The sequence below is a fragment of the Carassius gibelio genome, chromosome B25 (genome assembly GCF_023724105.1).
Source record: "Carassius gibelio isolate Cgi1373 ecotype wild population from Czech Republic chromosome B25, carGib1.2-hapl.c, whole genome shotgun sequence".
In the NCBI taxonomy this organism is placed as follows: domain Eukaryota; kingdom Metazoa; phylum Chordata; class Actinopteri; order Cypriniformes; family Cyprinidae; genus Carassius; species Carassius gibelio.
Window position 1 is genome coordinate 8,163,194 of NC_068420.1, and position 26,593 is coordinate 8,189,786.

At 34.9% G+C, this 26,593-nt stretch overlaps 1 protein-coding gene across 3 annotated transcripts in view; it reads right to left on the bottom strand.

Moving 5' to 3' along the window:
- Nucleotides 1-20,858: 20,858 nt before the first annotated feature.
- lrrc4ca (leucine rich repeat containing 4C, genome duplicate a) overlaps nt 20,859-26,593 on the bottom strand; it is a 163,345-nt gene continuing 157,610 nt past the window's right edge. For all 3 annotated transcript variants that reach the window (XM_052597735.1, XM_052597737.1, XM_052597736.1), the window contains one exon: nt 20,859-25,681. In XM_052597735.1, coding sequence (XP_052453695.1) covers nt 23,684-25,627 — 1,944 coding nt within the window. In that variant the 5' untranslated portion in view covers nt 25,628-25,681 and the 3' untranslated portion in view covers nt 20,859-23,683. The remainder of the gene's footprint in view (nt 25,682-26,593) is intronic.

The following is a 26,593-nucleotide window of genomic DNA, read 5'->3' on the forward strand; positions in this document are numbered from 1 at the left end:
AACCATTAGGTGGCAAGAGGTGTCTGTGTTTAATCACTGAATCATTCCGTCAACCGATTTGTTCAAAAACTTTAATTCATTCAGCAAGCCACTGGTTCATTCAGTCTGATTTATTTGCTCAGATGCCATCTTTGTAGGACAGCTATTTGTGTAGCTATAAAGCAGTTGCTCTCATTGACTTTTATGAGAAAAGACCAAATCTCTAAAACTGTTTGTCAAGATTAGGTTTCAACAATTTCATAGTAATAAAATCTGACAACAACCGTATCATACATTTAGCTTTTTCAGCGCCCACTGCATGTGAGTTTGCTCTCTGTATTGAATGTCAAGGAATTTTAAGACTTTTTACAAAAAAATAAAAGCTAAATCTCTTATTTTGTCTTCACAAACATGCAGGTTGTCTTACTCCTTACAAAATATTAAGTGTAGTACATTTCACAGATGTATGACTCATGAGCCGGTTCTTCTTGTGAATCAAAACACACCAAAAGTGCAAACTGGTTCAAAAACAAGTGACTCTCAATGATTTGGTTATTTAGGGGAATTAAAAACATACAGTGGAAGTGTAGAAGTATTAAAAACTCTCAATTAACTGGTTCTTTTAGTCTCACAGAGCCAGACCATCGGAATGATGCTTGAAGGTCTGGGAACCTTGGCTGCTTTGAATGGAGAAGGCCATATGAATAAAGTCCCTTTACGGCAAGTCATGTCACTCGTCAGCCATCTTTGAAATGCCTCTCAGGCACGCAAGTGCAGCTTCTATCTCTTTGAATTGGAAAACATCAAATTCTCCAAAGCTTACAATTAAATGTCATATTTGAAATTACCAATTATATCTGAAAATGACTATCATAAATGTTATTTATTTTGCCCAAATAGCGTCAAAAAGCTTATTTTCAGCCAGTTTGGGATTAGGGATTGACACTTTTGCTCAGAAGAGGGGGCTTCGTTCAATAAAGCACCCATATTGAACTAAATGAGTGGCATGTCTTGGGTATACTATAGTCTTTTTTATATGAATGACAAAAGCAACCAATCACATTTAATTTTGCACCGTGTCATAAATAAAATATTAAAGAGTCAACAACTATGGATTCTTTATTTCTTTCCCATTATTATAGAAGCAGGTGCAGATGTGCTGGTATATACTGTATATCTCAGCTGCATAAGCATGATATTAATATAACACATGTCTGTCTGGATCAGCGAAGCCTCCTGGCACCATAATCCCTTCATCTGCTCAGAGAACATACTTACTCCCTAAAAACATCATTTCCACCTCAGAGAAGATGCATATGAATTGATAACAGGATTCTGCACCGCAAACAAGCACTTTATCTCCTTCAGCGCAGAACTCCAGCATACGGGAGAACACGGGAACATTCATTATTTCAGTGTCCAGCTTGCTAACACCTTAGATCCTTATTAATAATACGGTTTAAGAGAGTGCTATATTTCAATTACCCGTCTCATCTGCACAGTCTGAGAGATGTAAACAGTAGGAAGCTGTGCAGATCTTTGAGATCTGTGCATATGAATAATAGAGAACCCAGAGCTGTATTTTCTGAAAGTAAATGAATAAATCAGTCAGTTTTAATGCGGCAGCTTTGTATTTTTCATACTTTAAAATGCCTGACGTTGCCCTTCATTTGACTGTGGTTTAGGTTCTTTGTGGATAGAATATCATAGCTCAAACATCTGCTCATTGTTTGGTTTGATGTTTTTTTTTTATTATTATTTAGCATGTCTGGATCCTTCTGCGTTTTAATGCTTCGTTAGCTAAATGACTGACAGCAGGGTAATTCACCAGACTGTCCCTCACAGATCAGTTTTTGGTGATCAACACCATATAGCCTATGAAACTATGAAAAAGTCAACATACGAAAAAAGTTGAATGATAATATTCAGCAATATTTTCAACATGATAGAGTACTGATTTGAAGTGACATTCTGCGGATATTTAAATTATGAACCACCACAATGCATTCCTGAAGCAATGTAATACAAACACAGCAATACGTGCCTATATCAATGTAACAAGAACGTGCCCAGTAACGTACAGAACCCATGTTTTAGCGTACCTCGCTGGACATTTTACTTTGAAACTTCCGTGGCCTAATGGTTCCAGAGTCCGACTTGTAACTCTAAGCCGTGGGAATTCTGGCCAGAAGTATTAAGTAATCCGAGTACTTTTATAAATCCACCTTATTTTCCAGTGCAGAAGTAAGCCATTTTTTATTTATTTATTTATTTATTTATTTATTCTATTTTTTGAATGTGCGAGACTTGTAAATAATGAGAAGAATAACAAGTGCAGTGGGCTAAAGGTAAAAATCTTGACTCTACAAACCAGTGTGTTCATAATTAAGATAATACATTAAAACAATAAGGTAAGACACAATAGTTTGCGATATCAAGCAGTAAAACATGCTGTTTTGCACAGCTAAAATTAGCTGGAAGTGGATGACACCGGAAGCCAGACCCATACAATTTACAGATGGTTCACTCTTACAGGAAAAAATAAGCCTATAACGTGAAATTCGAGCACACGTTTACATACTGTTTTTCGCCTTCTATATAGTAGGGCAATATGCAAATTTGATGGCATCCATAGTTTGTTTTCACCTGTATATATTATTGGATGCTAGCATAGCGTGTAGCTCCAGGAGCTCATGGCTGGGTCTAGTACCCTTATGGCACTGACCGTAGAAAACTAATTAGCTGATGCATTTAATTCCGTCAGAGTCCATGGTGTAATCTATCACGCTTGGGGGAGACAAACAAAATACACTACTCATGCAAATTAAACTCCCAAGAGCTCTAGGCAAATCACTTTATTCTGTTATTCATTTATGTCTTTCCAGCGGCCTATCATGGAAATCTCTTCCTCACTTCACCGCCCATAATAAGCACAGGGGAAGGTGCTGATTCAATGCTTTGCGATGAAGAATAGATCAGACATGCTTTGATATTCCCTCTGAAATATATCGACTTTTATGGCCCCCTCGGAGTGAATTCCGTGCCATCTGGTAAATGCAGTCGATGCATGTCGGCCAGTGAATTCTGTCGCCACGAAGGCAATAAATGCTCTGCTCAGAGTCAAGTAATGTAATGTATGAAGCGCAGTTAGTCATCTTCTCTCTCGCGTGGCTCTTGGAGCCAGTGTGAAGCTCATCCTGATTGGTGTAATAGGCAAAAATGGAATATGGCACAGATTGTATACTTTTCTTTTCAGTGTGCTTGTTTCTTTAAAACAGTGAAAACTTCATTTGCATAACTGTTGCAGGCTGGGGAATAGCAAAGAAATTGGTATTGAATTATGTTAAACTGTTTCATACAAGTAGAATCCAAGCTGTTGCTTGTTTTTAAAGTCTTTCTGTCTTATCTGTAGGTTTTCAAAAGAACCATGCCGGAGATGCACAGCATGTTGGAAGCCTTTTATAAGTGGTTTTGTTTGATTAAATAGAATTATCAGATCACTAGCAATACAACAAATAAGAGTCAAAGTGTTACAGTGATTTTAGCACAGTTAGGCATGACTCTAAATAAGATAGCAGTTTAATTATTAATAACTTGTATAGTTTATTAGAGTGTGGTATTTGTTTAAATTGTTTATATAATTTAGCATATACTTGCTGAAACCTGATGACTTCATTTTAAAAACTTGGAATAAACTGAAGGCTAAAATGCTGAAGTAAGAGTTTTTATTCTGTGCTGCCATCTTATAATTGCCACGCACACACTATTTAGGTTATTTTGTCCAAAGAAAATTAAACTTAACCTGTCTGGTATTTCTCCAAACAGTCTCAGGGCCCTATTTTAACGATCTAAATGCAAAGTGTAAAGCGCACGACGCAGGTACACTCAGGGAGTGTCCAAATCCACTTTTGCTATTTTAACAACAGAAAAACGGTTGACGCGCCCGGGCACAAGGTCTAAACGGTTTGTCCCTATTCTCTTAATGAGTTATGGGTGTTTTTTTGGGCGTACTATAACATGAAATAAACCAATCAGATTCTCATCTTCCATTCTCTTTAAGAGCCAGTTACGCTCGTGCCATGACGGATTTGCTATTTACACGGTGGAATTTGGCAAGCGCAAAGACGCATCTCCGAGATGAAACGGAGCTGCTTGTGTGCGAGCAAATAGATAGCCTAATTCTGATACATGTGATGACTATCCATTATGACATGCATCCCTGTGTTTAATAAGCAGCATGTACGCTCTTTAAATAACAAAAAAAAAAAAAAAACATTGCGCCAGACTTTAGACCGTTTGAGCATGGTCTATGACGCAGTCAACCCGATTTCATGGCAATTCGTACATATTTTACGAGGTGGCTTATTCATATGAATTCGTATGACCACACTCGTACAAATTTGTACAAATCATATAAAATCGTAAGAGTGAGGTCATACAAATTTGTATGAATAAGCCACCTCGTAAAATACATACGAATTGGTCATGACATAGCGTTGGACACAGTTGGACACTTAAAATTGCATTGCACCAGCAATGCGGCTGAACACATGAGTTCATTTTTTTCCTTTTCATAGTGTTTTTCTTGTTTTGCAATGGCATATTTTGGATAGTTTCTGAAAAAGTTACGTTCAGTTTTATAACGTTTCGTTCATTATTATTGAAACAAATGTAATTCCATACTCAAAGTGCTCTTCCAAAAATACTGTAAATACAGATTACTAGCAAATAATTTTAATCTAATTTATATTTAGTAACAGTAATCTAACCAGCACTGAGTGTGTGAATAACTGGATTCTTGACTCAAAACCTGGTCATCAAATACAGCCCTCGTGACCACTAGCCCCATCTCCCTGTTGAGTTAACTTGACTGCACCGAGCTATGATTTTCAAATATATGGCTGGTGTCTGCTGTCACATGTATTCATCTCTCAAGAGACTAACAAAATATATCTACCTCTATATCTGTTTACTTTGCAGATGCTGTTTATCTTGTGCACACAGTCGTGTGAAATGTTTACAGGCAAGATAGTGTCTGGAGTATGCAGTTAGAAATGTAAGTAGAACGAATAACTTTTTCATAACACAGCATATGCAGAGCATACATATCAATCATATAACAGAGGTTATTTTTTAATGTTGCTTAAATATTTGAGAGCATGCCGCAATAAGGCTGTTGTTGCTTCCTTATACTGTATGTGTCATCGTCAGCAGTGAACATATGGAAAAGGTTATGATATGACCCCTGGCCCAGAGTTTTGAAATGTGTGAATAAATAATGCAAATCCTTTGGGGAAAACAAAGGGGAAAGCTACATGGCAAGGTTCTGCTTGCTCACCTCCAAAATTTCACATATGGCGTCTCACCTAGAAATATGCTGAACTGGACAATGAATTAGTAAATAATGTGCTTGTTTTCTTGGGATGAATCAAACATATTTCACCACATGGAATCATAACAGTTTTTGCAGCTGGGGACCGTCTTTTCAGCTGTGGAGACAGCTGTGGCTCAGACCCAAAAAAAATCTAGAAAAGAGAAGCAAATAGAAAACTAGGCATCACGGGAAATGATCAAAGGAAACACAAACAGCAGACCTTATACAATAATAATGAAGGAGATATGATACGGGATTAGGCATGAAAAATATGTATGTATGTATGTATGTATGAAAACAGAATGGGTGAATAAAATAAAAATAAACAAATAAATAAACACATATTTCTTTCCTGGTTCCATGTAGTTTATTCATATATATATATATATATATATATATATATATATATATATATATATATATATATATATATATATATAGAATAAGATAAATTAATAATTATACATATACATACACACACATACATACATGATTAGGCATGAAAAACATAGGCATATATAACTTAAAAAAATATTTATTTATTTATTTATTCATTCATTCATTCATTCGAGATAAAAAAAATAAAAAATAAAAAATAAATAATAAAATAAACCAATAACATTTTTCAAACCTGATCCCTTATAGTTTATTTATTTATTTATTTATTTATTGACATTTTGTTTTGTTTATTGTGGTCTGTTGTAAGATTAAACTTGAAAGACATAAATTCCCACATCATCTTGACTTGACTTGAGTTCAATTACCAATCTCTCATGTCACTGGGGGAAACATGTCTCTTGTCAGTCAACACTGAAACCGGCCCTCCCTCTCCACTCTTTTTGGCAGCCAGACAGACATCTCAATTCTCCAAAACGTGGATATAATTTGTGTATACAAATGTCAAAATGTCAATAGATGTAATCCTTTCAAGAGGTGCTGGGGTTTGCTCATTGACGTTTTGGCTGCTTTCCTTAATCCAATAGCAGCTGAGTGTTTTTCACAAGCCGCTGTGAGGAAAGAGGGGGCTCTGCCCTGTGGAGATGCCTTTTCTGATGGGATTTCTCGATCCTGGTGGAAGTGATATTGTTATAGTGTGGATATCACATCAAGTGGACGCTGACATTTAGCCATTCCCTATGAAAACCATAGATGGTCTATGAACTATTATAATTACCGGTACCTCATTAACATCTCTGAATGACAGTATATATATATATATATATATATATATATATATATATATATATATATATATATATATATATATATATATATATATATATATATATATATATATATTAATACTACTATTTAAATCAGTCACTAAGGTTTTATTTTATTTTCTTTATTTTTTTTAGCAACTGCGTATTAAATTTACCAAAATTATTTCATATGTATTACATTAGAGATATAAATTGATTGAGATGAATAAAATGTTTTAAAATATCTCTGTATATGTATGCATTATAAAAAGCAAGATGTCAAATATGTATTATATGATGTATTATGTATTATAGAGAGAGGTGTGCTTACAATCCAAAACAACTAACAAAGTTTTAAAGAAGAAAAAGTGTGTGGTTCTGGCATGCTGCTAGGCTGCTGTGGGCGGTTGCCGGAGCACTGCCATGCGGTTGCTAAGGTGTTCTGGATGGTTGCATGCTGGCCCAAGTCAAAAGAGTCCACCCCCAAGGAGCTTTGGTATTTTGACTCGAGTTTCTCATTCACTGTAAGTCAGTGTAATCCCATTTTATCATCTGCCAGGCAAAAAAAAAAAAAAAAAAAAGAAAAAAAAGCTTGAAGTAACAGCACATATCCTTGACCACCATCATGTCTGTAGCATGAACATTGTGTGGAATGAGTTACATGTCAAAGTTAGGGTTAGGGGTTTGTTCAAATTGTTGTTGTTATTATTATTATTAATTTTATTATTATTATTATTACCAATAATGATTTACAGTTAATTTCAGACAAAACCTGAAAAACAAGACACATAAAGGGAGGTAGTTGTTTGCTAACTCAATAATGAGTCTGAATGATTGACTCTCAGTTTAATGTGTCAGTTCAAATATAGTGAATCATTTTCACGGAATAAAATATAATAATAATAATAACAATAATAATAATAATAATAATAATAATAATAATAATAATAATAATAATAATAATAATAATACAATTAAATAAAATTAATAAGAGTTATTTGTTTGTAAACCATTATAAATCCCACTGTGTATGGAATACTAGTGCACACAAAACAACAAAACTATTTTGTGAACATTTATCTTTAATTTGTTAAAATGAATAAATAAATAAATAATGTTGTCAAATGATTATTCACAATTAATTGCATCCAAAATAAATGTTTTTGTTACATAAATACACACACATGCAGTATATATTTTGGAAATATTCCCATGCATATACTTTTATAATATTTTATATTATATATTAATATAATATATACATGCATGTATTTGTATTTATTTGTATTTGTTATCGCGATTAATTGTTTGACAGCACTATAAAAAAATTAAAAATTAAAAATTAAAGAAATAAATTGCAATCCAAGGAGGGAGTCAGTTGCCTTCTCATTAATAATTCTGAATGATTAACTCTCATTCAGACAAACAGCTAACCTATGAGTGAGTTTAAGTTTAGCGATTAATTTTGATTGGCTAAATAAAAAAATACAGTTCATCAGAGTTATCTGTTCGCGTACCAGACAACAAAAATTCTTAAACGACTCACAGTCAATTCACAGTCGAGGGTGACATTTGCCAACTCAGTAAAAAGTTTGAATCACGGAATATCATTCAGATTTTCTAACTTGCAAAAGAGTTTAGTGAATCATTTGATTGACTCAATAAAAAAAAAAAAAAAAAAAAAAAATAGGTATTTGTTTGCGAACAACCACACCCCGTGATAACAAAATATCTGAAGAAACTGAATATTATTGATGCAAACAGAGTTTTGGCAACTGCTGCCAAAAGCAATTCGACCTTAAATTTGTATATCTGTCATAGTTCACACTGGCGACTGTTTATGTGCAGTCCTGTGCTCTGAAGTCTAAGCTAATTATTTTAGAAGAGAATTGAACAAATGAGACTACTGATATTAATGAAAGTTATGCATCATGTAAGCAGAGTAATTGGTCTTTGGATGACTGTACAAAACGTTCTGTTGACAAATCAATAAACATGGTGTTGGATGAGGTCAAATGAAGCTTGAAATAATTATTAGAGTCATGATCCCTTTTTTTCAGATTATCAGCGATGATGTTCAAAGAATATGCTAGCTCACTTCCTGTTTGCCCAATGGAGTTATTGATTGAATTTAATTGCTCAACGATCTCATCAGCTGCCGAAGCTAGGCGGTGATATTTAGTTGTTTATTTTTTTGATGGTTCATGAGTTCTTTATGATGCTTTCAAAGACTGCTCCATTTATCATTTCCCATCGTGCAAGCTTGTTTTGCATTGATTTTGATTCTGATTAATTTTGCAGGGCTTCGCAGTGGACACCAGACACAGATCAATACATGTGGCATTATCTGAAACAGATGCAGCCAGAGATGATTAAGTGCAATGACGTCCTCCATCTCGCTGATGGTGTTTAATATAATGGCACACTTCCTGTTTTTCCCTCTGCTGATATTGATTAAGCTTAATTATCCGGTGGAAGTGAAATAACGTGAAGACCTTAGAGGTCAAGGCCAGAAGGTCTCCAACTTAAACACTTAAAGAAAATAAAACTTGATTTACGATATATATATAAAAATGTATGATATATATATATAAAAAAAAAAAAAAAAAAAAAAAAAAAACACGCAAATACATTATTTATAATCTTTATATATCCTATTAGAAGATCTCTTTATTTCTTTACGTTCACATTTCGATTTATTGTTAAACCAAACGTCAGTCATTCCAGAGTCGATTATTCAAAAATAACCGTTTTGATCTGATCATAGCTGAGTCTGAGAGCAGTTATTGGATAGCACTATATTGTAGACAGATTGGAGATTAATTCTAATGAACATCCCACTTCAAATAAAACCATTACATTAAAATACATTTAAAACTGTGTATTTCAGTTATTTAAGAAGCGTGCAGATCTTCGTTTATGCTGACTCACATAATGTACCATATATCTATAATAACGGGGAAACATATTGTTTTTATGACATAATATGAAGTTAGTACAAGAAAAAGATGTTGTTTTAACAAGAAAATATGTTTTTTTTTACGAGATACTTATGTCGTATTAACGACATAACATCTAGTTTTTACGAAAAAAGATGTCGTTTTAACAAGAAAAGATGTCGTTAAAATGACATAACATTTCGTAATTATGACAATTAAGAGGAAAAAATTAAATGTGTGTTGATGTGTGAATGGGGAAAAAATATGTGTGTGGCAGCAATGCGTCACCGTAAAGTTTACATTTTTAGCTCAACGTTTTAATTTGAGTTAAAAGTAGTTCATGTACTATAAATTCCTACAATAGTTTTACGTGGAATAAAAGGCTTAAATTATTTGCTGGTCATCATCATTTGATAATTGACAACTCAAGTAGTTTGTTTATTCTTTATGGCTGAATTTTGTTTATATTATATCACATATAGCCGATAATGGAGGACACAACAAGTTTGTTTACTCCAAAGCCATTTCTCCCTGAAAGAGACCTATAACCCTTTGTGTTTTAAAATACAAGTCCTTTATTCAATTCAAGTGGCCTTTTTGATTATTCATCATCTAGTGGCTTTGAGTGTTTTTACTATTTCCTCTTTAGCTCTAACCTTTACTCTTACATCATTGATTTAAAGAAGTGGAATGTATACCTTTGGCCTAAAAACGCTTGATGGAATTGAATTAGGGGAAATGCAATTTTCCTAACAAAAGAATTTCGGATTGATTGGCAGGGGAAACATAAAGCCAATATGAGCTGAGATAAAGGAGTGTGTTCTTGGCAACGTCTACAGCATCAGTCATGTAGGACAATGATACTGCAAGATCTTGGCCCAATAGATCATGTTTTTCAAAGTGGGTTAAGTGTAAATACTCTACAAACCTTGCAGAAAAAAATAAACTATGAGCAAGGGGAAAACTATGATATTTAATAGAATATGGGTGTAAAAACTGCTGTTTCTAAAGAGGGTCCACATTCATGAACGTGACCTGAACTGTATCTCCACTGAACTCTGGAATGACTGTTCGTAAAACAATTACTCTGCTTCCCCCATGAGGCTCAAAACAAATGCTGTAAGGAGGTTGATGTAGAGAGAGAAAAGGCAAATATGGATTTAGAAAACACTGCTTTTGTGATTGTGCTACTGTGACATATCTGATTGTTTTTCTTTGAAGATTTAAAATAGTAAAAAATAATAATAATAATAATAATAAAATTAAATTAATCTTAAAGGGACAGTTTATCCAAAAACGAAAGTTTACTATAGAAATGCTGAAAATGTATACTCACGCTCTGACAATCCAAGATGTGAGTTTGTGTCTTCATTAGAACAGATTTGGAGATATGTAGCATTACTTCACTTGCTCAAAAAATGGATTCCTCTGCAGTGGATGGGTGCCGTCAATATGAGAGTCCAAACAGCTGATAAAAACATCAAAATAGTCCACAAGTAATCCAAACAACTCCAGAACAGTTTTCACATGTAAAAAGTGCTTGATCTGTTCATATTTCTCTCCTGATTCAGATGAGACAGCTCTTTCACTGGATAAAGCAGTAATATGGAGAGAGGACTTTTGAGCAGGAGGCACCAATTTGAAACCAGCGAAATTATGGATTTGTTTCTTACAAACACAATTTTTTTTGCTTCACAAAATATTAATTTATGGAATGAACTGGAATCATGCAGATTATTGTAAACCCCTATGAAACCGTTTTTTATTTTATTTTTTAAAGTCCATTTTTCTACTTATATTTTTCAGGATTTATTTATTTTTATTTTTTGGTTTACATTTTTTCTAGACTCAGTTTTAAAAATGTAAATTGGATTCATCAAAAAGCATGTCTAATTATCTGAAATCATGAAACTTATAATATTAAAGAGCAGTTTATTAAAAGTTTAATAAAAATTGACATGGCCCTATTAAAAAAATAATAATAATAATAATTAAAATCCCCTCAAATTTAGTTTTATTTTTACAAAATTCTAAAAAATATTAAATATTAAAATATTATTATTTTATTTTTTTTATTTTTATCTTTTAACTTTTTTTCTGCTAAATAAATTCTGTTAAACATTTGTTCTGGTAAAAATTTATTAAAAAAAATAATGTTTTAATAAATGACTTAATGTAATAATCATATTACTACTGATAATGACATTAAGTAATGCATTTCTATCACAGTTTCCTTAAGTCAAACTTTTATTTTAACAGGTTGCTGTGAAGACCTTGAGGTTTCTGTTTGTATATGATATGACGAAAGCTTTTTCTCAAAAGAAACTGTAAAATGCTCATAAAAGTGACTCTTAGATTATGTTCATGTGTTCAATTAGTCATATATTGAAAAAGCAGAGACTGAAAACAGTGTGAGCATCACACACAGTTAGGTATTTATGTAATAAATGAAACCGTAGAACACGTAGGACTCATATTCGAAATGTATTCAACACTAGTCATGTTTACATTTAGGTGTACTGACCTTTCTTTCGTTTACCCATCCAAAATGTGGCAAATTCCATGACATTCTGCACTTTACATTGTATTCCGTTTTTATGACTGAATTCCAAGATTCTATCTGCGTTTTCCACATTGTGGAAATATAGGGCGCTAAAGAAACAAACTCATCTAAATTTCCAACTATTCCTTTAAAACTGATGCATTACATAACATTTCAATTTTCATTAATTCACAAACCCTCACATCTCAATAATCTCCGGCTTTCCAGTTGTACAGTAAAAAGGATCAGGGAAAGTGTTGCCTCTCTTGACATCCTAATCATGTGCAAAGCTAAAGCTCATGATTTACACAAAATATAGATAAGGAAAAAAAAATAAAATAAAATAAAAATACTGCAACGCAACAGTTATCTGCTGAAAGAGGCTCATTTGAGCCTGCAGAAATCTATATGTACAGTCTTTTAAAATTCATTGCAGTTTAAACTTTTGTGATATATCAATAAAATGGCCCTAAATCCAGCTCCAGGCTTGCTGTAGTCGAGTCAGCTCTTCTTCCTGGAATCTCCGGGGCTGCAGCTCGATCTTGCGAGGGATATTAATCTAGCAGCAGGGTCCTTGTGCCCGACCACAGCTGTCTGCCTGTCTAAGATGACTAAATGCACTTGTGTTGCTAGCAGCGGGACCCGCGACAAAAGGCCCCAGCACACCCCCCCCAGACACTCTGATGGTAACTCAAACACTCACCTTGAGAGGAAACAAAAGAGCCATAAAAGGGATAACAGTGTTTGCTTCTGTTATTTACTCATTCCATGTCTTCTCATCTTCCATGGAAAACAAAAAGTTATCTATGAGCAAATACCGAAAAAATGCATTTAGCAGCAAACATGATAAGATAATAATACACTGCATATATATTTTTATATTTTAATTTAATTATTATTTAATTATTTTATATTTCATGCTAATTGTACTGCATTGTTTTGTTACATTTCATTAGTATATGCTGATTAATTAAAAACTACAATAATTAATGTGTTGTCATATAAGAAAAAAATGCATGGACAAACAGACAATAAATCAATTGAACAGACAAACATATAATGAACTAATTAAATACATTTTTATTTTTATCATGCACTTACTTCAAATTACATGAATGGATGAATGAATAAAGTGATCACAATGATCAATCTTTTTTAAATTATTATTTTATATTTAATATTTGTTAATACATAATAATAGTGTATATGAAATACACTGTAGATTGTTTCCATACTGCATAAGAAAAAATGCATGAACAGACAGACAATCAAATAGCTAAATAAATAAATGTTTACTTTCTATTTTCTATTTATTTGAAAAACAAAAATGTGTGTATATATATATATATATATATATATATATATATATATATACACACACATTTTTGTTTTACAAATAAATATATATATATATATATATATATATATATATATATATATTTATATATATATATATAGAGAGAGAGAGAGAGAGAGAGAGAGAGAGAGAGAGAGAGAGTTCTAACTTCTACAACTTCATAAATAGTATGCATTTGTATTAATAATTTTATATTTCATTTAGATGTAGTGATTAATTTAGATTTTTTGCAACAAAAAATAACATATATATATATATATATATATATATATATATATATATATATATATATATATATATATATATATATATATATATATATATATATATAGACTAGTTGTACATCGCAATGTACATTTAAATATTATGTATCAATTTGTGGATGTCGAATCATACTTTTCATGGAGACATGATGAAAAACAAAAGTTTTTGATGTGACATCATTATTTGAATCTATTTTGTAAATGTCCGCTAGCTCTGCGTGTGAATGTCTCTCTTAATGTCTTTAGAGCTAAAAGAAAGCCTATTTTACCATTATTTGATTATTCCATCTTGTAAATTACGGTGACAATTTTTTTTTTTTCATCACGTCTCCATGATTATTTGTCTTCAGGCCCCGTAAGTCACAAAAAGTGCAAGACGTTCCTTAGAGCCATGCACAGAAGTTCCTCCTCTAATTTAATTACAGTGTATACTCGCTGAAATTCAGATCAGAGGCGCGCTGGCAAATGTAACTGACATTTGCACTCCACTAGAGGTCTGTTGCTATGTCAGGTTTCACCGGAGAGCAGATGGCCGCAGATGGTTTGTGAAAGCTCTCTCGTGCCCTCAGATTTCCTCCTGATCTGCTCGGCTCCAGGATGGAGTAGAGAAGCACATAAACCAGATTAAACAAATACGCGTGTGTCTCTGTTACAGGAAATTGTTAATCTAAAATCAAGCATCACTTCAGAACGTGATTCTGGAAAATTGTTGTTTCACAATCACAGCTTAAATATGGCAAGTCGGATTCACTAGACTTGAGTGTTCTGGGAGTTATATTCGGAGGTTTCAAAAAAAAAAAAAAAAAAAAAAGTAATGCTCAAACCTGCCTCTCTCTCTTCATTTCTTGGCACAGTTTCCCCAAACATTCACACATCTGTGCTCACAAATTGCTTCTGTTACTGCCATTATTACCAGTAGCGGACTACATTGAAGCAGGATATGAAGCGGAACCTAAAATTTACGAGCATGTGACATTCTCAAAGTGAACGCTTTGGGGAATTTGTCACAGTGTACAGAGGCAATAGACTATTTATTGTTGAAGTCATTAAGCATGCTCAGAACTCTGGTTTTGCCTCATGAAAAGGATATTTATCAAAAGCGCTTTGTATTTCCCAGTCGCCTTATTAGTTAGTTATTATTAACTGGATTCATAAGTTGACACTAAGTTGTCTGGAGAGCTTCAAAAGAGCCATAAAAAGGCAGACGTCGTGCTGGTGTGACGTTAAATAGGTTTGTCTAAAACGGCATGTGTTGTTCACAGTTAACCCTCAGTTGCACATTGTCTCTGGGTAACAAAGCCATTTTCTTCCGTTTGTAAACATGCAATGAATATAAATGATGGCAATAAAATGGTTAAAAGTTTAATAATTATGTAATTATAAATGATGATTATTATTATTATTATTATTATTATTATTATTATTATTATTATTATTATAATACTTGTCTTCCTGCATGAATTAGTCCTCATCATCATCTCTAAAGTAAATATATTATTCTGAAAAATAACATTTAATTGTTAGCTTTTTTTCCTGGAAGCAAAACAAAACAAAACAAAACAAAACAAAACAAAACACAAACAATGCAACACAACACAAAATAAAACAAAGCAAAACACAAACAAACAACAAAACACAAAAACACAAAACAAAACACAAATAACAACAAAAAAAAAAAAACACAAACAACGCAACACAAAATAAAACAAAGCAAAACACAAACAAACAAAAAAAAACTGTAGAAAATATTTCTGGTGATGTTAGACTTTTTCCTTGAAGCAAATAAAAACAACACAACACAAAACAAAAAGCAAAACACAAAAAAAGAAGAAAAAAATGGTGACGCAAGACTAGAGTGAATTCAACGTTTTAAGGCGAGACACTGCAGGTGAATAGGGCAATAAAACAAAAACAAAACAAAAAAAAACTAGTAGTTATCACCTTACCCAGTTGATTGATTACATTGATTATTGCAAACATTTTTTGTATTTCAAGTTTTCAAAAATGTTATGTTTAAATATGCAAATGAGGCATTATTTAATGAAATGTGTGATGATTTGCATAAATGTCTAGTACAAAAATCTTAACACTAGATGAAGTCAGTTTCAAAATTTTGGTTTAAATTTTTTTGACATATTAGAGTAAAATGTTTTTACAGAGGGAATTCTGGTTATCTTTTTTTGTCACTCCATGATTCAGAAAATACTTTGAAAAGCCAGAAAACAATATATTTTCACAATTTTGGGGGGAATAAAATGTTGTATATAATCAAGGAAAATATATATCAACAAATCCCTCTGTAAAAACCTTCAGAATATAGACAGGAATAAAAATGTCATGTTTGGTGTGTGTAAGTGCTACTGAAGTGGAGATTTATGGCTCAGTGTTGAAAAAAAACTCATTTTGAGAAAACGGCCTTTAAAAATATGTATTGTAATTGAAATCTATTGACACAAACAGATAAAGTGCTATAAGAGAAACACTTAACGGTGTCTTTTGGATGTTTTCCGTCCACAAGTTTGAAAAAGCACTTTATGAAAAACCAAAAAACCCCAAATCTCAAAACTGACAGGTGCTTGAAAAAACAGTGTTCTTGCCTGCAGTGTCTCACTAAGTAATCTAAAGGAAACTGAGAAGTTCTTTCATGTTTATGTGAAAGTCTGATGGAATATGAACAGGAATAATGTGTCTCTGTAGTGTGTTGGCAATAGCAGTCTCTGCACACGGTGGAGCGAGGCGTGGTGACGCTCCAAATCGGCCAATTACATCCATTCATCCCTCGTTCATCACTGTGTTTGTCTTTCGAATGTTTGCTGACGGATCAGAGCCGTGGATCCATTCCAGCACTTTTCCACATGATTAGATGGAACTAATTATTCTCACATCTCACACTCAGTCTGGAATAAACTAATTACCCGTCTCTTAATGAAGGGAGAAAGGATTCCTGCTAGAATTCCTGCAAACGCCTTTCAGATCGTCTCCCATCTACAAATATTTAGCTGGAAGTTAATTGGATGTCCAGGAGACTGAACCCCGCCACCCCCCAGCAATAACAGAAAACAAAGCTAAACGCATACATGTTAAATAAATGTGGTGTGAGACATTTGCTTTACCTTAGGGAGCAACACATTGCTGTTAATTGCCCACTTGATTAATAGATCTGATTACGGGGAGCAGTGATTAACGCATGTGACCAGGAGAGAGGAAGCTGATGTAATTATAACACAAATCATTAATGTAAATATGAAAACAGGATTAGGTTGGTTATCTAATGGGCAGGGATGAACTGACCCGCAGTACATATTTAGATGTTTTTAATTGTCTACAAATTGTGACCTGCTGTATTAATCATTTCTTATACACTGTTGTTCAGTGTATTTTCATGGAGCAAATTTCTTATGATGTAATAATACATATAGCCATTTAATAATAACAACAACATTTAAAAATTATTCAACTTAAAAACTTGCTTAGTAAAATAATATTAAATAATTTATGTAGTATATTTAAATTGCTAAATATTAAATCTAAAAAAAAAAAAAAAAATGTTTGGTTTCACTTTATTTTGATGGTCCCTTTAACAAATTCTGTTGACTCTAAGTAATATTGCACCTACATATCTACTACCTTTCATTAGATTGTTAGTGGAGTACTGGTAGGGTTAGGGTTAGAATAAGCTGACATGTAGGTGCAAAGCTACTTATAGTCGACGGAATGCTCAAAAAGGGACCATATAAGTATAACATATGTACTGTGTATATACACTCACCGCTGATGGTGGTGTAATGGTGTGGGGGATATTTTCTTGGCACACTTTGGGCCCCTTAGTATCAATTGATCATGATTTAAACACCACAGCCTACCTGAGTATTACTCCAGATCTTAGTCCAATAGATCAGCTTTGGGATGTGATGGAACGGGAGATATGCATCATGGATATGCAGACGACAAATCTGCAAAAACTGGGTGATGCGATCATGTCAATATGGACCACAATCTCTGAAGAATGTTTCCAACACCTTGTTGAATCTATGCCATGAAGAATTAAGGCAGCTCTGAAGGAAAAAGGGGGTCCAACCCGGTACTAGCAAGGTGTACCTTAATAAAGTGGCTTGTGAATGTAGTTGATAATAATAATAATAATAATAATAATAATAATAATAATAATAATAATAATAATAATACAATACATAGTACATATACACATATTGTTAATATAATATTTAATTAAAATATATATTATATTATTTTGAAATGTTGAAAATTACATTCGAGATATAAATTTACATAGCTAATATACTATTTAAAATTGTTATATTAAATCTAATTTAATTTATAAATACATATTACACAAATAACATGATCAATTTTATATTTAAATTAATATTAATCTTCAATTAAAATGTATTAATTGATATAAATATTATAAATAAAATATCGTTCAATTGAATATATCAATTAAAACCAGTATAAACAAGGAAAAGTCCAGTATTCTTTGTGGCCAGTCCTTTTCTGGCAATGGGAGCGGATCAGACCTGTCCAGCCTTTAGACCAGCCGTCAAAGATCTAGGGCAGTTCTGTCAGGCTGACAAGGGCATGCTGGTGATTTGGTCATAGGCTGTAGAGGCCAAATGTTGCTCTTTTTGCCTGGACATATGTGTCTTTCTTTAATCAGCACACATACATATCCATGACCCACAGACCCAGGTTTTCCATGCGCTACAGTAAGCCATTCACTCCCTTGAGTGTTTTTAAACCACCTTTAGCAAATACAAATAGACATTTTCCATGAGCAGTATCAGGGGATTTTCCTCTTTTTTTCTGCAGCTTTTCAGCATAAAGTTGCGTTCAGGACACGGTAGGGAGATGAAAGGGAAGATGCAGTGCAGAAGTTCACAGAGAGGGCTAATACCGAGCAAGAGAGACAGAAACTCGAGGGAAGTGTTCAGAAAACAATAATATGCAAAGTACGAAGGACTATAAAGGGCGCATGGCGAATTTTAGTCAAAACAAAAACGTGCGTTAATTGCTGCCGAGTGAATTGTGCAGCTCTGTGCGAATGTGCCTGTTGTCTTCGCATAGATGGCTTTGCTCTCTGTCGCTCCTCCACATTGTTAATGAAATGCAAAGATTTGAATGTGCAGATGTGTGAGTCCTTTGCTAGAGTCAATAAACATTTGAGCTGAACAACAACCCGGGGAATAACGATTAAGAAAACGTTTTTTTTTTTTTTTTAAGCCCGCATCCTCATGACATTCCAAACCTTTATGACTTTATGTGGAACCCAACAACGTTATTTTGAAGAATATTCAAGAATTAAACATGAACACTGGTATTTAAACTAAACTGTTGCTTTGTTTACTAAGATGCAGGAATTGACTCTTCACAAAGACATACCCCCTTCGTTATTGTAGCTATGTCTGACAAGCCACCGGCTCTCACGCCACACATCATGTACATTATATACATTGTGGAGCAAAGAGGAAACTGGCAATGTGTCGACAGACAAGACAGAGCGGATTACTTTACACTGCAAACAAACAATAATAATAATAACAATTATATAAAAAAAAAAAATCAGTAAAATTTACAGTAAACAAATAAAACCTGCAGCTGTGGTTGCCAGAATTTCACAGTAAAAAATATGCTAGCAACATTTTAGGTTTTACAGTTTTAACTTAAATTTACATTTAAATACTATAATTTCCTTAAATTTGAATTGTAACACAGGGAATTATGGGAATGTCAATTTAAGTGTAGTATTTGCTGTAAATTATACGTTCTTTTCCACTTTCAAAAACGGTATATTACCATAACATTGCAATGTCAAATACAGTTTTTCACCATATATATTAGGGGGAACTTACCATTAACCATTTAATGGGTTTATACTGTAGCACTTTAAAAATCTTTTAAATTCACACCGATTTTTAACAGTGTAGATATGAAATTGTGTCTTTTCAAATTAGACTTTTTTTTTAAAGAAATTCAAACAGATCGCTCTAGTTCCTCAGTTAAAGCATCTCATAAACCGATTATCTCTTACGCTTTACTAATTAAAGCAATAACCATGAATGAACATTCATCAACGTTAATTCACATAATTTTTCAAGATCAAGTCCACTAAAGTAAATCTACTCTCTTGTCCGGTTTGTTTGTCGGATAGAAATGATGGATTCTGCTTTATGATTGGTCAGACCGCCTGTCAAATCAAACTCACTGTGAAGGGTGAGTAGGCTAAGCTAACAATTCATAATGGTAGAAAAAGAGATATTTTGCTAGTATGGGTTGACAGTATCTCCAAACACAATTTTTTTGTTGCATTATGGGTCAACATTCCAAGACCAAACCTCTTTGAATTGGCCTTCTGCTCCATTATTAGTCTTAAACGGACAACCACAGGACAGTTCATCAGTTCATTTAACAATTAGAAGTAGGAAAAAAGCAACACTGGCCTGAAAATACAGGCCCAAAGCCTGTATTTTCACTATTGAGACACTACCAATGTTCTTGACTTCAATATGATAAAAAAGGCTTGTTTTCCATCATTTATCGCTTTGATTAAAATCATCTGCTGAATGATTAAATACAAAAGTGATTAAATGCTACTTTATTTTAGTCGTGAATGCTAGATAACTACTGTGATAAAACACTGCTAAAATAAAGTTCAAATCTGTTGGAAAAATAAAGTAAAGCACAAATATACTCTATACGCTGATCCAAACAGATGTTGCTTCTCTCCTCTTAAATATTTCAATTATATTCATTAAAACAGTCAGGCACAAGTAAAATGAGAGGAGCTTCGTCTCACAGGTATTTGTCTCTGAGCACAGCACTGGAAAACAGCACTGCTGTGCTCATTGAGGAACACAATGAGGCAGCCGGTGTAATTTATTCATACTGCAACGTGCACTACGTCCAGCTGCTTTTGATCAACAAGGAGGAAACATTTCATGCGTCTTTTCTCAATTCACTCATTTGTAGTCTAAAATCTAAAAACAACCGGTGGAGCCAGTCACACACTAAATACTGCATATCAATGAAAAACACAGCAAGAAGATGTTTTGAGACATTTGAAGCATTAAATCATACACTAAAAAGGTTTTTTGTGTGTGTGTAATACGAAAAACAAGATAGTGTTATAAACTTAAATCTCAATTTAACACAATACACCTTGGTGAAAGAAAACTAAAGAGACAATAGAGAAAAGACAATGATAGTTTATTTGTAACCTTATCTTGTGTATGAACTACAAACTCTGATTTCTATAATCGATCTCCATGTTTTTTTTTTTTTTAAAGATCATGAAATAATGTTTACATGAAAATCAATCCAGTCGTCTTTTACAGCATATCTCACGCTCTCTCTCTCTCTCTCTCTTTTTTTATCTTTTAGAACAGGTTGGCACATGTAAAATTAAAATTTAAAAAGTTTTTTTTTTTATTTTCTCTTTGTTTTCAAAATGTATTTTTATAGAAATCTACCACTAGAACAGCATTCCCTCTCAGAGACGAAAAGAAAGAAGTTACGTGAAACAGAGAGAAAAGCATCTTGTTCACTCCTAAACTGAAACCCAAAACACAGATGTGTTTGCATGAAGGGACTGAACAAACATACAGAAACGGAAAATCACAATAAGCCAAAAAACTAAAATTATAATAAAAAATGATCATATTATAAAAAATGACAGACCTTTTCCATAAATTATGACAATTTAAGACAATGATTCTATTCCTTAAAATAAATAAAATGCAACTGAAAACCCAATGACTTGGTTTACTTTTGTGCTAAACTCCATTGACGATAAGGATTTTTTTTTTTCGCTTTATGTTCAGATTGACATCAATTTCAGTGACAACGCAAACTAAATACAGAAAGACAAGAAAATTAATTAAGATTCGAAAGAGCAGCATATTCAGATGAAAAACAGTCTTTTTTTGCACACTTTGATATCTTGATTAGAAAATGTACCAGATGGCCTTTGCTTCTAGTGGGCAGGAGGTATGCTCAAAAAACTTTTTCGTAATGATCTGAAATAGCAAAGCTGACAAGCCTAATTGCATTGGATTTTTTTTTTTAATCAGAGTGCATCTGCTGTGTGATCAAAATATGATACGGAAAAGTTCACCAAATGTCACATGGTATCAGTCTGCATCAGTATTAAGACCAGACACGCAAGAGAAAAATCCTCATGTTAGTCCCCTGTGCGCTTTGCATGAATTATGAACGGCCAAAAACAAAACGCTAAGAACCTGAATAAAATGTCACAGGTTTATTGGTTCAATTCAAATTACCTATAGATCTGTAGACTGCTTTATAGATTAAATGACTTCAAATGAGTCCACTTTGGCTCTTTCACCTAGCCTCGCTCTCCCATTTGACTCTGGATATATTTAAAGTGTCAAGCCAATGTCTGTCGGCTACTCCCCACCCTGTCCAAGGTCATTGGTTTCTATAGTGACCGTCTCAGGCCATTCTTATTTCATAAATTAATTCATAATGTCAAGTCATTCCCCCTGCAGCCAGAGGCTACTGTGTGTGTAAAGACGAAGATGGATGTATCATCCCCAGTCTGTACCGAAAATAAGTGACTGAATATGATTTAAAAGTTTAAAAAGAATTGCATAACTGCCTAAAAAGATTGACAGCGCAGAATGATGGAAGATAGAATATGAAAGAATTCAAGAAAAAAGAACTAGTGAGAGGGAAAAAAACACAATCGGTTCACAGAATCTATAAAGACACACCTGTGGCATCTTTGGAAGCCTTAGATCTGAGCTGAACTGACTTTGCCCACTTATTTATGGTTCTGTGTCTGACTTTTAGACCATTCCAGAATGATTCCATTCAACTGTTTCCATGGGGAGCACCAAGACAAGTGGATTGAAATGGAGATGGTGCTATGTCAGTACCATCTTTATGCTTTTCCCACTTCAAATAAAGGTTTACAATCTTCAACGCCCTGCCCATATAAAATTTGGCATAGAATGTGTGTGCTGCATCTGAGTATTGGGGAACTTTAGTTTGGTGTCAAGGATGAACCGCCACAGGAACTGAAGTTGTTGTACGCTATGATGAAGAAAATGCAGAAAACAGTTTAAGGACTTAAATAAAGCTTATTTTAAGCATGAGATGACTCAACATGTATTTAAGGTCATGTGGGATGCGTCCAAATGCTAACTTAATCCATAAATCTTCTGGACCAAGCACAGGAATTATTTGAAATTGCCCTGCATGCATCAAATAGACATTTGTTCCTGACATTTGGCCCGGTTTTAATTGGGACACGTTTCCAGGGCTCCTTGTTCTAAATTTTAAGGGTGGAGAAGCCAGGCATACATCTGCACATAATTTGTAGTAGCCATCCCTGTTGAAAAATTAGCTGTTTAAAAGCTTGTCTTCCAGTCTGTCCAGTTGAAAAGTGCCCAAAACACCTCTAAAACCAACTAACAGATGGACCAATATAGTTTAAAGAGCTTCTTTTTCAGCAAGGACAACCGAGTAACGTGATCAGTTTAAACAGTTATGGTATGGAAGTTTTCTAATATGAAAATCTGCAACCTACGATTTTAAACGTATCAACATTAAATGTGAATCTTGAAATTTCAGAAAGATGGAAAGTTTCAGATTCATCTGAAAATGACTTGGGTCGTCACGCACAGAACAACGGATTTAAACAGAGTTTAAAAGCATATTAGTAAACCAACATCCCTTAAAATAACATTAGAAAACATGGAGAAATAATTGCTGGAAAAATAATTGCAGATTACATCTTTTCTTGATTAAACCACAATAGTTATTTTCCTTAAATAAATAACTTCTGTTATGTAAAGACACTTTTGAAACGGTTGACGTACACACCACTCCCAATGTCCCTTTGTACCTGTCAACATCCTTCTTATACGTCTTGCATCAGTCTACTGTGTCTTTGTTTTCGACAATCTTCAAAATCGATATGTCACTTACTGTTCCTTAAGAGTTTTAGAAGTCTTTTTTTCTTTGTTTAATCCACATTATGAAAAGCAGTTCAGATCTGGGTTTCTTGTACATTGTCTTTTGAGCTGGCCCGAATTAGCAAAGGTTCGTGGGCAGAGCTGTGTATAGAATTGATGGTGGAGGCATGGTTGTACACAGTCTTGTAGGCGTTGTAATGATTCAGGTGCTCATGCTCCAGTGGGGGCAGGGTGAGGTGGCCCTCCATGGTAGGTCCACCCGTTACACAATCCTCATCCATGTTGATGATCTCAATGGTTCGCGCCGGTGCGTGGTGGTTCTGCTGGTGATGCTGCTTGCGCATTTTATAAAATATGATCAGCATGACGGCCGCCATCAGGGTGATGGCCACAAAGCAACCAATGATGATCTTTGTGGTCTTCATGACCTCATCCAAGGTGTTGAGGGAGCCATCAATCAGGGCTGTGACTGGGATGGTGTAGGTCTTGTCGGTGGCCTTGGTGGACAGTGGTGTCCGTGCTGTTGTGGTCGTGGTGGTAAAGGAAGGTGGTAAGGTCTCCCAAATCCCAGAAGAAGGAGTAGGGCCACTCTTCTGTTGTACCGTTGGGTGGCCCTCATCATGTGCCGCTTCTGTGGTCTCGACCGTAACTGTAGTGAAGTAACTGAAGCTGCTGTTCTCTGTCGAGGACACATTGAGCGTAGCTGAGGCTGTCGTGTTGCCTGCGGAGTTGCTCACCATACAAGTGTATGTTCCTGTGTCTTGCATTGTGACATTGGTAAAGTTTAGTGTCCCATCGTTGAGCACAGAAATGCGCACCTTATATGCCCCGTGTGTCATGATGGACCCGTTGGGTGTTATCCAGCTGACTGAGGTCAAAGAATTTGCTCGACATTTCAGTTCTGCTGCCATGCCCTCAGTCACGTTCAGGTCTGCTGGTGGCTCCACGATCACCGGTGCATAACAATGGAAATAGTTCTGGTCAAGTTCACCAATGTAGCGCCCTTTGTGGCTGGCGGGTGACGAGCAGCGGGCACAGCAACTGGTATTGGCCGGCACCATTTCCTTTAGCCACCAACTGAGCCAGAGGATGTCACAGTTGCAGTTCCAGGGGTTGTGATGCAAGTGTACCCTCTCCAAGTGGTGTAGTGGGGTGAAGAGGTCATGAGGCAGGAGGGTAAGGTTATTGTGGGCCAAATTGAGCTCTACGAGGGACTGAAGATCATCGAAGGCATTTCTCTCAATCGTCTGGATCTGCGCATGCATCATCCACAGTTTCTGTAAGTGGACGAGGCCTTTGAAGGATCCTGGCCTTATTATAGACAGCTGGTTTCCTGACATCTCCAACTCATCCAATCGGACAAGAGGAATGAGGTTGGGGATCTCCTTTAAGTTGCACATGCCCAGGTTCAGGTACCGTAGGTTGCTGAGGCCTTCGAAGGCACCTTCTGAGATATACGAGAGCCTTTTAAGCTCGCCCAAGTCCAGCCTTCGCAGTGATGGTACACGGTTGAAGGCATAAGAGGGTATGCTCTCGATAGGGTTATTCCTCAACCAAAGCTCTTTAAGTTTGGACAGGTACTCGAAAGCCCCATTAGGGATTGTGGTTAGACGATTATCGAAGAGCTCCAGAGTGTTGAGGTTAGCCAGCCCATTGAAAGCTCCGATTTCAATGTTGCGGATGTGGTTCTTGCTAAGCTGCAGGATCTCCAGGTGCCTTAGATGCTTGAAGCTGTCAACCTTGATCACCTGGATGAGGTTCTCCTGAAGGTTCAAGTACCTTGTGTTGGTGGAAATACCATCGGGTACATCTCGAAGGCCACGTCGCGTACAGATGACCTTGCTGAACTGGTTGCTACAAGAGCAGACAGAGGGGCAGGTCTGTGCTCGCACCAGGCCAGCCACCACCAGAAGCTGCAGGGCCAGTGACAGCACAAACAATGGGTCGGACAGGGCCCGGTTCCACCTAGGACCTCTCATCGTCTGCTGCATCAGGGATGAGGTCATCTTGTTTATCATTCATAATTCGCTGACAGGTTCTCCACTCTTTGGGAAGGGTTTTATCAGGCCGAACTGCAAAAAAAGAGAGAAAGAACCATATAAGGTTTGGATTACCATTGTAGATGACACTAGCACAAATCAATACTATAACAGACAGATGCTATAGATAATATACACTAAACTGTCATACATATTCAATCTTTTCAGTTCCTGTTGCTTATTTGGATGTTTTGCAGTGCCTGATTCACTAAACAAAATATGCAAATTAGGTAAAGCCATAAAAACTGCAATAAAAGCTGCGCTGCAATCAATTTCCATGGACTGATTCTCCACCAAAGGGGTCAAAACTATTTAATAAATATTTTCTAATATTAGCAATGCAATTTTGAGAGCATGCTTTGTTCCATTAAGGTACACAGGAACAAGCCAGTCAACATATAGGTGCTCCAGCATTAAAAACAATCTCTGTCTAGCCACTAAAGTCCCTCTAGCCTAGTGGAAGTGAATCACAGACAAAGTATTACTTACTCACACATGTACCGTAGGTGACCTTGGAAGAGTGTTTCATATCCATTTTTTATTTTATTTTATTATTATTTTTTATTTTTTTTGAGTGTGTGTGGTGTCTGTAAGTTCATGTCTTTGCACGCACAGCACTCTCAATCTAAGTCACATAAAGCTGCACCTCAATATTGGGTCTCTCTCTGTTTCCTCCTCTCCTCAGTCAGGGAGATATGAACTGCCTTGTCTGTCTGTGTCACTTTATTTATTCTTGCAGAGGAGGCATAAATAAAAGCATGGCTTCCCATCTACCAATCCTTCAATCAACCCCACATATCAAGAGTGTTAGGCTCTCAGAGATACTTAAAGGCACATGTGTGACCAGACTGAGAAAGAAACCTGGATGTGGTGGAAAAACGCATGTTTGTTTTAGGTTTAAATATGAATTTACATATGTATTTATGCATTTGAAGATCCTACCCA